This window comes from Balaenoptera borealis, assembly GCF_965194805.1.
Source record: "Balaenoptera borealis genome assembly, chromosome: 10".
Taxonomy (NCBI): Eukaryota; Metazoa; Chordata; class Mammalia; order Artiodactyla; family Balaenopteridae; genus Balaenoptera; species Balaenoptera borealis.
Genome location: NC_138874.1, coordinates 94,329,699 through 94,344,461, shown reverse-complemented (window position 1 = coordinate 94,344,461; position 14,763 = coordinate 94,329,699). Strand labels below are relative to the sequence as shown.

Sequence of the window (14,763 nt, the reverse complement as noted above, 5' to 3'; positions counted from 1 at the left end):
CTGGTGTAACCTCTGATAGTATCGTGAACCTCTCCTTCAGAGCGCACCGTACTCTGAGCCCAGCAGCACCTGGCACATAGACGGCACCCCGCAAATACCTGTTGAATATCTGATGACATTTTTTAAAGCTATTTTAAATTTTTTAAATAAAAGGTAGCCAAGACTACCTCATCTGGTTGAGTTATATATTAAAGGTATTCAGGTAAAGTGTCTATGGCAAATTGCCCCAGAGAGCATTTATTTAATCTCCCACACTGTACTGCTGATTTTGTATAAATCTGGTTTTAATGCATGAGGTTCCCTTAGAGGGTTAGGCCTCACCAACAGGAACAAAGCCACGGTGTCCCATGCTAGGCATATCCTTTCCCCACCCTCATCAGTCCCTTGAGGCGGAAGACACACATCATCCAAAAATAGCATATGATGCAAAACCAGCAAGTACTCTAAGAACTTCAAAGACCCAAGGGTAATTTTTTTGACCTTAGATTTCTATGTCCACATGAACCATCAAACCCGTGTGAGACCAAAATAAATTTTAGACATGTCAACAATGAAAATAAAAAGTATCACTCAAGCACTGGGTGACTATATAATGTACCATCCAAGGCAGGATCTTTTGAGAGTTAGAAGGAACCTAGCAATATTTATGTCAGGACACAGGAATAAGCCAGGACATTCCCTTGCACTCTCTGAAAAAGAATACTTGAGGCTCTACCACAGAAAAATGAAACTCAGCCCAAAAGAGAGGAATGGAATCCAAGAAACAGAGGCACTAATCCAGGAGTAAAATAAATAGAAATATCAAGATGACAATAGGGAAGCAGGCCTAGAAGGATATCAGTACAAATTAGAATATCCACTAAAAATACAATTAAGAAGCTGGACTATCTTAGTGCTATGATGAAAAAAACAGATGTTTGTCTTCCTGTGAGGAAGATAAAACAATTAGAAACTCAAGGAAAAACAAAAGCAGACCAAGAAAAATAGTCCAAACTAATATGGCAGAATTCTGAGCAACTGTCATAGCATAAAATAATCTATTTGACCTCAAAGCTCAGAACACTTCTCATCAAGTGACACAGATTTAGTCATGAGGATTACATCTATTTCTAATCATGCTACTGGATTTTTTTGTAGATAATAAAACAACCATAATATTTTAAACATTTTATTAGTTTCCATTTACCGTGGTCTTGATTACATTCAATGTATTTCCTAAGAATGCTCAAATTTAGCACATATTTTACATGATCTCACATTGTTCTTTGCAATATTAGTCTAATAATGTGATTTCCACACACAAGACTATAAGCTTTTTGGGTATCCAGTCGGCATGATAGGCCTCACCAATAGAAACAAAGCCATGGTGCACTCTTTTGCACATTCTGCATCACTAGGCATATAGTAGATGCTCCCCAAATATTTCATATTGTCTGAAAGGAATAAGGCAGAGCAATCAATACAGGTCAAGACCTGGAACAAATGTTGTTGTTTTTTTATAAACATCAAATTACACTCCCATCTGAGACTTTTATTATATCAGATGTGACTTGAAATAAATTGTACATCATGCCTGGAATAAGAATCTCGAGTTTTTTAACACCATGGTTTGTGTGCTAATGATAGTGTTTCATTTGTGCTAGGAGAAGGCAAAAGAAACACGTGGTCTCAAATCTGCTATGGAAGGACCTCCAGCTACTCAAGGAATAAAGGAGAAGTAATGTGAACTAATATCATGAGTTCATATCACTCCCTGCTCATATTGCTCCTGTTCACAGCGCTTTGAAAAGCACTCTTTTCAAAAGGCTGACAGGTGCAGTAGCTCATTATTTAACTGCGACATAAGGGGAGCAAACAGAATTGTCCCCATTTCACACATAAAGAAATGATTGACCTAATACCATATCTAGCTTGTTGTGAGATGGGCCTGAATCAAGAGTTGCATAAGTGACTCTTTCATTTTATAGGTAAGGAAACTGAATCCCAGAAAATCCAGATAACTTAATTAGCATCACACTAAGCAAACAAATTACTGAATGAATGAATGAATGAAAGTAAGTACATCTGCATCGGATAAGACCAAATTTATACGTGTGTGAAAAAAGCATTTTCCAGTATTTTTAAAATCATAGTTCTAGAACCTTTCCTTACTAATGAGCCCATTAAAATTTTTTTTACTCACAGACATAATAAGCTACTATACCTGGAAGGGTCTTCTTTCTCTTACACCTAAGAAACATGTGACTTGCTGAAGAGAGTTAATGTAAATCAGGAGGCCATCTGGACATCCCAACTCCCAGGCCAATATTCTTTCCAACCTCTCGTGATGCCCCTCACTAAGGATATCTCAGAAGGGAAGGTACCAACTGTAAGCTCAGCTGCTTCCTGCCAAAATCTTGACAAAGTCTAAGAAAAAAAAGAATCACACCTTATTCTTAGGTGAGAGACCGTCCATCAGCAGGTAGAGGTCCAAATTTGAGGGAGACGATGTATTGTGAAGACCAAGCACATGCCCTGGGATGGGGAGGGGCTCTTTAGCTCTGAGAAATGACAGTGAAAACTAATTTGGGTGTGTGTCCCCTCCTCAAAGCCCCAATGCCATATTCCTGCCACTCAATATAACCTGAGCTCCTTCCTTCTGGAAGGTGCCAACCCAAAAGGAAGACCCTCTCACAACTGGGGTCAGTGACTCCATTTCCCTCTCTATACCCAGTATGTCCCACGGTAGGGCCTGATGCATAATTTTATAAGAGATGAGGGAAATTCCTGATTTGGTGTGATGGATAATTTTATGTGTTAACTTGACTGTGCCACGGAGTGTCCAGAAATTAGATCAAACATTATACTAAGTGTGTCTGTGAAGGTGTTTCTGGATGAGTTTAACATACGAATTGGTAGATTAAGTAAAGCAGATTGCCCTCCCAATGTGGGTGGGCCTCATTCAACCCACTGAAGGCCTGAATAGAACACAAAGGAAGAGTAAGAAGTTATTCTTTCTCTCTGCCTGTCTTTAAGTTGGTTGGTTGAATCCGCGGACACGGAACTTCACATACTGGAGGGCCAACTGTAAAGTCATACACAGATTTTTGACTGTGTGGAGGGCCAGGTCCCTAACCCCACATTGTTGAAGGGTCAAGTGTAGTTTATTTGGTAGGTGATCCCAGGTGATACTGACTGTGGGGTGGAGAAAGGAGATAGGGATGGGAAGGTAGCCAATAAAGCAAGCAAGTTACCACCTTAGGCAATTGGGGCTTAATCCCACTGGTAGCTCTGGGAGATGGTGTAGAAAACAAGCTTCAGAGTTACCCCACCCCAAAGGGCAAGGGAGCTGGGGTATTTATCCACCAGCTTCCAACAGTCATTGTCAAGTGGTTGCTCCCTACTCCTTGATGGAAATCAATTCCCTGATGCTTCCAGCCTGCACCTGTGTAATCGAAGAAAGCCCCAGTGGGCACACAGTCCCTGGTGCTGGTGGTTAGAAGTCAGGCCAGATTGCAGACAGATGGCAAGTGCAGAGGGCATATGGGCAGGGTACCAACATATCTGCTACAAAAAGACAGACACTCAACCTACCCCATTTCCTGCCTAGGCGATAATGAGAACTAACATTTTTTAACCAGTGTAATAGCCTACTATGCTAACCCCTTCAGAGTATTATCTATAAGATTCACAACATCCCAGTATTATTCCCATTTTACAGCCAGTGAAACTAAGGCTCAGAGACTTGTTTGAAATCACTGTTGCTTGGGGGCCTTCCCATAACAGAAAAAAAAATGTCTGAGTTTTGAGAAATCTTCCAGTGAAAAGTTTGCTTTCAAGCACAGATAACACTGAAAGCAACACAGTTATATGAGCAATTCTTTTGCCTCTAAAGATTCTTTCCTCTACCTGCCTCCACCCTGGTAAACAAGCTTCTCTGCATCTCCAGTACCACGGCCTCAAAACTCTTAACGTAACGAGTTCCCCCAGTACGTGTAATCACATTCAGATATAGCAACTTGAGCAACTGAAAAAAATGTTCAACTCCGTAATTGTTCTCCGTCTCCCACTGAGAACAGACTTTAAAAGGAAAATGTTCATTTCTTACGCAGCAGTGTACTCTTTAACCTGATTCTACCCATCTGGAAGAGAAACTTCTTACCTCACATAGATGCCAAAAAGGCTTAGAGATGACTGAGTTAGGTACACGGGACCTGGGAACAGGTGAGAGGCCATTGTGATGTCCCAGGGATGCAGACCCTAGGCCTGGAGGCAGCAAGAAGCAGCCAGATTCTTCCCCATTCCCAAGACACGCATTCTTTACCCAGGCAGTTTTAAGTATTTAAGAATGTACTTATGTCATTCAACTCAATAAGCTTATATTAACTGATCACGATGCCCAAGAAAGTGAGGGAGCACAAAAGCAGAAAATGCAGAAGAGATGGAAGACCCAAGCCTGAGCATCACTTCTGGCTGCATTTACATCTGGAGTCTTAGTTGAGTCATTTATGGGTTGAATGGACTGCAGAACGTCTGTATTTGTAGAAAACATCCATTTCCTTTTTTCTGCGGGAAGGGGCTGAATGATCAGTCCCCCAGGACTCAGCTGCTCGGTTGCTAATCAATTGTTCTTCTATGGGTCACCCTCATACAATGAACCTGCAGGCTGCTACCGCTCTTCTTCACTCCCTTGGAACAATTCCTCATGCAGTATTTGTTTTATTATTTCATTCTATTTATTTTCACTTCTTTCCCAGGGCAACACTCCCTCTAGTGTCTGTGTAGGGATCTCAGGTTCCACTCGAAGTGCACAGGGTGCAGGCAAAAAGGGTACAGGCAGGTACAAACCTGTACCTCGATGGATGTGGATTATTACAAAATATTCATGGGTCTGGCCAATATGATAATTCTGGGAAAGAGGCTGCAGACATCATGCAGAGAGTTCCAGCCACGGATATCCCCATTTCATGCCAGGCACAAAGCAGAGGTAGGAGATGGAAAGGAGAAGCGAACCTTGAACACCAAGGTCCATCCCATGACTTGGATGAAATGAGTCTTTGGCACTCCAGGCTTTTCTTGTCCACCAGTCCCAGCAGCCCTGTGTTCTCCTATTTTCTATGAAAGCTACACATTTCACTCACTTCCTTCAAGAAGTCTTCCATGATTAACTGTGAGGTATAATCATGGGTGCCCAAGCCAAGAGAAGCTACTCTTCATCTTTCTGGATGCCTTTCTCAAAACTCCACTCAACAAAAGCCCTGAGAAAATGTTCCACTTATTAGCTGTCTTTAGTATAATCGTTAACCTGACTCTAAGCACCTGCTTCTAACCATTTCTATTACAAATTCTGAGTATGAGTTTCAATCAGCCGGGTCCCCAGCCACTCACACTTCTCTCTTTCACTGTTTCCCTTAGCATGACACAGAAGGCAGACACGCAAAGACTCGTCTGAGTCAGGGCATGCTCTATGGGAGGTGGTTGAAATGAGCATCTCACTGAGAACTGGGTTGTAGCCAAGGGCTTTGCAATCAGGTCACTGGGAAACTTGGGGCAAGTACCTCCTTCCTCTGCTTCTGTGTTTCCATCTGCAAAGGAAGAGAAAACCCCTTCTAATATAAGAATAACAACTAAACTAACTAAAATATCTGGAGGACTAACTACAGGTCAGGCATTTCTTTTAAACACTTTGCTATGTACAATATCTTATTTAATCCTTGAAATAGCCCAATGTGAGAGGTACTATTATTATCACTCCCTTTCGTAGATGAAAAAATAGACAAGAGAGGGTGACAACTTGCCCAATGTCACACAGCTATTAAGAGACAAGAGGCAGACAGCCCAATTTAAAAATGGGCAGGAAAAAAAAAAAATGGGCGGGAGAACTGAATAGACAGTTCTCCAAAGAAGACAGGCAGATGGCCAATGGGCACATCAGAAGATGTTCAACATCACTAATCATTAGGGAAATGCAAATCAAAACCACAATGAGGTATCACGTCACACCTGTCAGAGTGGCTGCCATCAAAAAGACAACAAATAAATGTTGGCGAGGATGTGGAGAAAAGGGAGCCCTCCTACACTGTTGGTGGGAATGTAAATTGGTGCAGCCACCATGGAAAACAATATGGCGCGTCCTCAAAAAACTAAAAATAGAACTATCATATGACCCAGAAATCTCACTCCTGGGTATATATCCAAAAAAAAAAAACAAAAACACTAATTCGAAAAGATACATGCACCCCCAATGTTCATAGCAGCATTATTTATAATTGCTAAGACATGGAAGCAACCTAAGTGTCCATCAACAGATGAGTGGATAAAGAAGATGTGGTATATATACATATATACATACACAATGGAATACTACTCAGCCATAAAGAAGAGTGAAATTTTGCCATTTGCAGCAACATGGATGGACTTAGAGGGCATTATGCTAGGTGAAGTAAGTCAGAGAAAGACAAATGGTGTATGACATCACTTATATGTGGAATCTAAAAATATATAACAAATTAGTAAATATAACAAAAAAGAAGCAGACTCACAGATATAGAGAACAAACTCGTGGCTCCTAGTGGGGAGAGGGAAGTGGGGAGGGGCAATATAGGGGTAGGGGAGTAAGAGGTACAAACTATTAGGTATAAAATAAGCTACAAGGATATACTGTACAACACAGGGAAGATAGCCAATATTTTATAATAACTATTAATGGAGGATAACCTTTAAAAACTGTGAATCACAATATTGTATACCTGTAACCTATATAATACTGTACGCAACTATATTTCAATTCTTTAAAGACTAAATTAAACTTAACCAAAAAAAAAAAAAAAGAGAGAGAGAGAGAGAGAAGGAGAGAGAGAGACAGAGGCAGGATTCAAACCCAGGCACCCAGCTCCAGAACCCTTGCTCCTGTTTACCATATGGCTTTGTTTCTTGCTCCCAGCCTACCTCTGTTCCTAATATATCCTGAAGAGGATGGCATTCATGATGAAAACCCTCCACAAGTATGAATTCACACAAGTCATACAATCATACCCAGGCTAAATAATCTACAACCTAACAAGATCCTTGATGACCCTACATAACTATGTCCAGCTTTTCCCCTAAACTAGATTCTCTTCCAGCACAGGCCAAGCACCAGGCCACAGGTCACAAGGCACACATGAGAAGAGAAGAACTCACAGCAGGTGTGGGGATGAGGTGCTGGTGTAAGCATTTTATCCCTCATCCCTCACCTTCAAAACACTCATAAAATAACCAAGTGCAAACTAAACATAATCAAATGTGTGGTACAGGCTGTAAATTCTATAAACAGTTAGGAGAAAGAAAAATAAATGCTTCTAAGAAAGGTTCTATAGAGAAGCATGTTTGAATCTTAAACTGAGCCATGAGTAATGGGTGCATCTCAAGAGAGGAAGAGGGGTATCCTGAGTGGAGGAGACCTTAAGAGCAAAGGCTTGAGTCAAGAAGGGGTCTGGGACAATGAAGGGGCTGCCTTGGCTAGAGTGAAGGGGCCCATCAGGGAACGGTCAGATGCAGAGTTGGAGAAGCAGATCCAGGACATACGCAGTGAAGAGCCTTGAATGGCAGGCTAAAGGACTCTGGAGTTTAATTCAAGAGGCTAAAGGTACTCAAGCGAGAATGGAGACGTCCTGGGTGAAATGCTCCTGATTATAGTACCGGTCAAGTTATGAACAACCTGAGAAAGGAAGCATCGCTATCCCAAGGGACAAGGGTTTTCAATCCCTTCGTAGCCTCTGCTCAATGAGACTTGGGACTCACTCATTCACCCACTTGGTCAAACACAGTTGCGTCTCTCTACTGCGTGTAAAGCGGAGCTCTCTCATCTCCACTCTCTGCCAACAAAGTCAGAGCAGCATCCAGACCCTTCTCTCAGTGACCCACCACAACAGGGGGATGACCACGGTTAGCTGAAGGCCATCCGTCCCACACTGCCACTGCTGCTTACCCAAAGTGGCCCACCAGGCGCCGGCATGCTACACTTTCCACCTCCAACTTCACAAGACCTCTTTTCCCCCAAACTTGCTGAAAATTCATCCTTTGACATTTTCTCCTCATAGGGAAGTGTCTCAAGCCAGCCAAGAGGCCAAAGGAAGCAGGAAATCAACAGGCGAGTCCAGCCCCCAGGCCTTGGTGTACGTGGCCTTGGATAAACCCTCCAGACACACCCTCCTATTTCAGCCATCCAGCTTTGTCACACCTCTCTGCTCCCTAGAGGACGATCACCCGGTTCCAAAGTGCCCCCAGTTACAGTAGGATTTACACAGCCGAGGAAAGAGCAGTTCTCCCTTCTGCCCCCGCTCCCTCCTCAGCCTTCCTGCCACAACTCCCTTCCCTTAAATCCAACACAATCTGAGAAGCCACTTCCCGCGTTCCTTCTCTGCCAACTACAAAGCGAGTTCCAACCACTGCATTTCTGCCATCATTAAATTGGGCCTCCCAATTAAGGAGTTTGCAACTTCTGCTTACCTTGGAAATCACTGCAGGATCTGAGAAGCAAATCACGCCCTGTAACTGGGCCATCAGAGAAAACGCAGAGCAAACAGCCAGTGTGCGGTCCCTCCACTCACCACCCCCAGGCCTATGGTGACCAGGAGCAGTTAGCGCTGTTATGTCCCGTGGCATTTCCCAGCTACATCTCAACTGAGATGGCTCCCCTTGTAATATTAATTAAAAACAGATTCGTTTTGGCGAACCCCTGAAGAACAGCTTCTGTGGCAGGCTTTTTTTTTTTTTTTAACATCTTTATTGGAGTATAACTGCTTTACAATGGTGTGTTAGTTTCTGCTTTATAACAAAGTGAATCAGCTATACATATACATATATCCCCATATCTCCTCCCTCTTGCATCTCCCTCCCACCCTCCCTATCCCACCCCTCTAGGTGGTCACAAAGCACCGAGCTGATCTCCCTGTGCTATGCGGCCGCTTCCCACTAGCTATCTATTTTACAGTTGGTAGTATATGTAAGTCCATGCCACTCTCTCACTTCGTCCCAGCTTCGTCCCTTCCCCCTCCCTGTGTCCTCAAGTCCATTCTCTACGTCTCTGCTGTTATTCCTGTCCTGCCCCAGGTTCTTCAGAACCTTTTTTTTTTTTTAATTCCATATATATGTGTTAGCATACAGTATTTGTTTTTCTCTTTCTAACTTACTTCACTCTGTATGACAGACTCTAGGTCCATCCACCTCACTACAAATAACTCAATTTTGTTTCTTTTTATGGCTGAATAACATTCCATTGTATATATATGCCACATCTTCTTTATCCATTCATCTGTCGGTGGACACTTAGGTTGTTTCCATGTCCTGGCTATTGTAAATAGAGCTGCAATGAACACTGTGGTACATGACTCTTTTTGAATTATGGTTTTCTCTGGGTATATGCCCAGTAGTGGGATTGCTGGGTCATATGGTAATTCTATTTTTAGTTTTTTAAGGAACCTCCATACTGTTCTCCATAGTGGCTGTATCAGTTTACATTCCCACCAACAGTGCAAGAGGGTTCCCTTTTCTCCACAACCTCTCCAGCATTCACTGTTTGTAGATTTTTTGATGATGGCCATTCTGACTGGTGTGAGGTGATACCTCACTGTAGTTTTGATTTGCATTTCTCTGATGATTAGTGATGTTGAGCATCCTTTCATGTGTTTGTTGGCAATCTGTATATCTTCTTTGGAGAAATGTCTATTTAGGTCTTCTGCCCATTTTTGGATTGGGTTGTTTGTTTTTTTTTTGATATTGAGCTTGTGGCAGGCTTCTTTATTAAGCCTCTGAGAAGGCAAAATGCATTAAGATATCATGACACGGGGACTGAGAGCGGGGACGAGAAGGTTAGACAACCCAGCCAAAAGCTATTTGAAAAATCTGTTTGGGAGCCACAATTAGATGCTCCAGTGAGTGAAACACAATTAATCTGATCAAATCTGTCACTATTTTGCACATTAAGAGTAAATATTTTAGAACACCGTCCAGCTGAATTAGTTACGGGTATGAAATCGTGCCTGGGAGAGTCAGTGCGTTCCCCCTGCTAGCAGGGTAAGGATGCCGGGTTATTGGCATCTCCCTGTTTCTCTTCACCAAGGTGCAGAGTTGGGCACATGAATACCATCTAGCAAGTCCTTCCAACCAGACACACTGCAGGGGTAGCAGCCTGCAAATCGCTGTCTCTGGGAGTGAGCTGCAGGAAAGGCATGGGGATCAATCTACGGGAGGGTGCAGCATTCTCCCCTCAGCACCAGAACAGGGGATCCCCATCAAGGCTTACAATGCTGAGGGGGCCCGGAAAGCGGGCTGTTGTCTTTACAGCTTTCCACTCTCCAGAGCCATTTGCCAACTCACTGACCAAGCAAGGAGGCGCCTTTCTTCTTTTGAAGGAGATGAGAATGATGTGTTTTTCTGTATTATCCCTGTCACAGCCACAGGGTCTGGACTCCCTTTGGGTGTTTGTGAAACACTCTCTAGCCCATTAATCACCAGGATCTCAGCTGGAGACAACCAGAGAGAAAGGCAAATCACTCTTCCAGAATCTAGGCTCCAATCAGCCCCGGTGGCCCAATGGATAAGGCAGAGTCCAGGCTCCAAGCCCAAGCCCACTCACCTCTCCCCCGAAACACCTGGCAGGGCAAGAAAGGTCAGAGGGGGACCCAGACTCCACCCCCTCCTGGCTCAAGCCTGCTGGGCACCTCCCCCGTTGCCCTCCAAGCCATCCCACCCCACTCCTGGGACCAAAGTGAATATGTGACTCAAGCCTAGAATGAGACTCTCAGCCCCTGCGCACATGCTGGGCACATAGTGTGGGGTGGAGGTGCTTCCCTTGCATGTCTACTTCCTTATGCCTGAACGCAGACGGCCAGAGTGGCGTTCAATTTTCCATTATACGGGGTAACAGGAAACTCTCCCCAAAAAGGACCTCACACCAGGAATGAGGTCCACCAGAGGCACTTGGAGGGAGAGCGGGAAGCCCCACAATGTGTTAACAATTAAACCGGTGGCCTTCCCAGAGAAGGACATGCTTAACACCCTTTACGTCGGAAGGGAAGATGGAATTCTCTTTTCACGTCAAAAGAGCTTGGTGCAAGGCCCCATGTTCTCTGCCTTGGGGACATCTCCAACCACTGTGAAACCAATGATAAAGGGAACTTCCAGAAGGGACATCATCTCCATCACTCCTCACCCTGGCTTTATTTTAACAGTACCGTCTTTTGCTGTCCTCGGGAAAGGAGGAGGGGAGAAAGAAACCAACTGGGTAATGTTGCAGAAACTGGTTTCCTAGCTCCTCCCCCAGGGTTGTTTCCTTAAAGTCTCTCAAAGGCAGGGCCATGTTAACCTGTTTCCTCATCTTCCTCAGAGCAGCACAGACCTACACTCAAAGAAGCCCTTCTCGCTGGAATTGCCTGTGAAGCATCGTCAAAAGAGGCAGGTCCAGCCCAAGAGCTAAAGAGGCAGTAACTCTCTGGACCAGGGACAGTAGACACCATGGGGTCCCTGCACTCACCTGTGCTGCCTTGTCCTTTGCTTGGACAGTAAGACTGGCCACGAGCACAACCAATGAACCCCTGAGGAGCTATTAATGAACTGCCCAAATCTCATCACTGTCACTAAGGACTCCAAGGCCAACTGATGCACTCCTCAGGCCCTCTGCACCCCCTTTTAACTGAAGAGCCATTTCCCTGGGGCGTGTGGGGCTAAACTTGCCCCCTCACTTCCTCTGCTGTATAACTGCCTTGAAGATGGGCAGAGAAGGCCATGCACATTTAATAACTACTTGCAGAAAGCACTCTTTAACGGTCCCATCTTCAGGGAATTTGTCAACACACGAAAATGATCCTTAAAATAAAAGCAGAAACATAAAAAAACTCTTTAGGCAGAGCGAATTTATATCGTCCAAATGTGGCAGTGTTAAAATCACAGACATGTGAAGATACCACCTCCTCCTTCTCCTAGGGATACGTTTACTTCCACACATCCTGTCCATCCTCCTCATGGAGTAAGAACACGAACAAAATAACACACATGCACACAATTCCTCACTATCAAACTAAAAGGAAGTTAAGAGTCACGATCCCTGCGGTCAGAGAATTACCTCTCTCTCTCTCTCTCTCTCTCCCCCCTCAACACACACACACACACAGAGTCCTTCGGAGACTTGTAAGTCCTCAGTCACCCATCCCTCCCAATGCACACGTTGCCCACCGCCCAAGTCCAGAGCTGTCCACTGCGAAGCTATGGGGGGCCTTCACTGGAGGCAGACGGAGTCAGCCACCGCGCTGCTGGTAAGCTGGACTGCCCAAATGCTTCCAACCCAGGCTGTGCTGCCTGCGTGGTGCTGTGTGTCAGAAGGAACCAGGAAATCTGTGCTCGGTATTGCTGATGTGCTGCTCTCTGCGGACTTCTGGCTTTCCTGTTAATTCACCACTCACCCCTGTGACACCCTCCAGGCCCTGTTAAAATAAGGCGAAAATTTCCCCGGGAAATCTTTAATGTCAGTCATGAAGAGAAATATAAAGGGAGCGGGGGTGGTGCTTTCCCATCAAATGAGTTCCCCAAAGCTGCCAGTACAGACATCCGTCATCCCCCAGACTCTGCCCAGTGCCGGGCTCTGATCTGATCCTCAGAGCCAGAGATGAGGAAAGGATTTTCGCAGGAGTGGCTGAAGTGGGGGCCGAGGAAGGCAGGGGAGTGGAGTAAATCGTCGGAGGCTGTCCCCACTCTTCCCCGAGGGCCATCCCCCGCGGATCCTGGGCTAGACTGCACGTGCTGGCTGCCAGCTGGGGGTAGGGTGGGGCGCTCCTCCGGCCCGAGCTGCGGGCTGCGCAGACGGTACTCTGCGCCCGGTGTCTGGCCGCGGGCGCCGGAGCCGCCGGACTGGACTCCCGGGCGCCACCTCTCGTACAGCAGCTTCCAGGTTAACCTGGCAGCGGAGAGAGAGGCGTGGAGAGGTGCACAGAAAGCACCGGGACCCAACTCCACTTGGCGAGTTTGTCGTTGCAGGACTCAGCAGCCGGGGCGAGTATTTTGCTCAGCGACTTACGTGTGCTTGTGCTTGCGTGAGAACGAGGGGTGCAGGATGGGTGTTGAATTTCACTTCACACTTTAAACTTCTTTTTTTCTGCCCCTCCTATAGCTTTTCGGGGCAGCTGCCTGGGTTGTTTGTTTGTTCTTTTTAATTTTTAACATCTTTATTGGAGTATAATTGCTTTACAGTGTTGTGTTAGTTTCTGCTGTATAACTAACAAAGTGAATCAGCTGTATGCTGCCTGGGTTTTGAAGGGGGAATCAGTGTTGCCTGAAGGCCCAGCCTCCCCTAAGGCTGGGAGAAAGTGCGCCCGGAGCCCGAGGCAGCATCCTAAGCCCGGCGGGCAGGAGTACCAGAGTCCGAGTGGCCTCAGTCTCCTGGGCTTTCCGTCGCGTGACTGGAGGGGAAAGGGGGGAAGCCCCCGGGGCAGTCGCAGAAACCCGTCAGTCTATCCAGCGGTTCTTTCCCCAAATCAATCTGTGTCCTCACCCAAGAATTCACACACACCCACGACAGGATAACTGACTCTACAAGCCAAGTACCAGAGAAAGTGGTCATTGATCCCGTTAAGGACCTCTTCTTCCTCTCCCCTCCGGGCGGCCCCAATCCTAGGGCCTCCGGTAAACAAAAGCACAGGCTGTCTTACAACAAACTCCACTAACCTGTTGGGGTCATGGGGAAAGAGGGATGAACCAGTCCGTCTAAAAGTCGAGGAGCCCCCCCTTCCCCTTGCCTCCACCTAGACCCAGAGCAACTATCTGCCCATCGTTCCCGCCGCCCATTTTCCCTCGCTGCCGGCAGACAGAGAGATCCGCCGCCGGGTGGGTACTCACGCTGCTGTTGTGTCCCGACCAGTGCACCATGGCTTGGTTGTGGGCCGAGTCCCCGGTCAGCGCGAACGAGGTGCTGGGTAGCCGGAGCTCTTCGGACGCCGACCCCCCAGCCCGTGGTGCCTTCACCTCCTCCCGGAGACCCTTGGCCAGAGAGCGGCTTCCTTTGGAACCATCGGCTAAGACAGTAGCCTGGGTGTCTCCGCGTTCCAGGGCACTGGGGGGCTGCGCCCGGCGACTCCTCCTTGTGCCGCCAGGCTTGCCAGGAGCCGAGATGCCCCGTCCCCACTGCGCGCCTGCCGGCAACAGCCCTCCGGCTTCTCCCTGCTTCTTTCTGCCGCTGCCTCCGCCTGGCTGGGGCAGTGGCTCTGGTCCCTGCCGGCGCCCCAGTGCGGCGCCTCTCCGTACAGTCGCCAGCTCCTCCGGCCACTGGCTTGCCACTGCCCGCAGCGAGAGAGGAGGCAGCGCCGGGGACCGCGAAGCCAGAGACGCGAGGCGCCCAGGACCGCCCGTTGCGTCCCAAGTGATCTCGGCGCCGGCCAGGACCCACGTCGACAGGAGCAGGAGCCCGGTGCGGGCGAGAGGCGCCCGGGGCCAGCCTGCGGGGCGCTCCGTGCGCGCCGCCTCCATCCCGCTGCGGCTGCCGGCTGCCGCGGCTCGGGCTGCCGAGTGTGTGGCGCCCGCCCGAGGTGCGGGTCGGCGCGGGGGGTGTGCAGGCGCTGGTAAGCGAGCAAGCGAGTGTGTGTCGGGGGAGAGCGGAGGGGGCGGCCGGGAAGGAGGTGGCTCGGCCTGGTGCGCCTTGCTGGTCCTCTCCACTCTTCCCTCCCGGCTCTTGATGGCTTGCTCTCTCCACGGGGCGATTCCAAAGCCCGAGAAAAATTAATAAATGCCCCTTCGGTGCTTTTTTTTTCCCCTTCA

The 14,763-nt window shown here is 47.1% G+C and overlaps 1 protein-coding gene across 4 annotated transcripts in view; it reads right to left on the bottom strand.

The window, feature by feature from the left end:
* The window catches only part of SORCS3 (sortilin related VPS10 domain containing receptor 3), a 584,946-nt gene extending 570,469 nt beyond the window's left edge, over nt 1–14,477 (bottom strand). For all 4 annotated transcript variants that reach the window (XM_082408251.1, XM_082408252.1, XM_082408253.1 and 1 more), the window contains exon 1: nt 13,849–14,477. In XM_082408251.1, the coding sequence (XP_082264377.1) occupies nt 13,849–14,475 (627 nt within the window). In that variant the 5' untranslated portion in view covers nt 14,476–14,477. The remainder of the gene's footprint in view (nt 1–13,848) is intronic.
* Nucleotides 14,478–14,763: the final 286 nt, after the last annotated feature.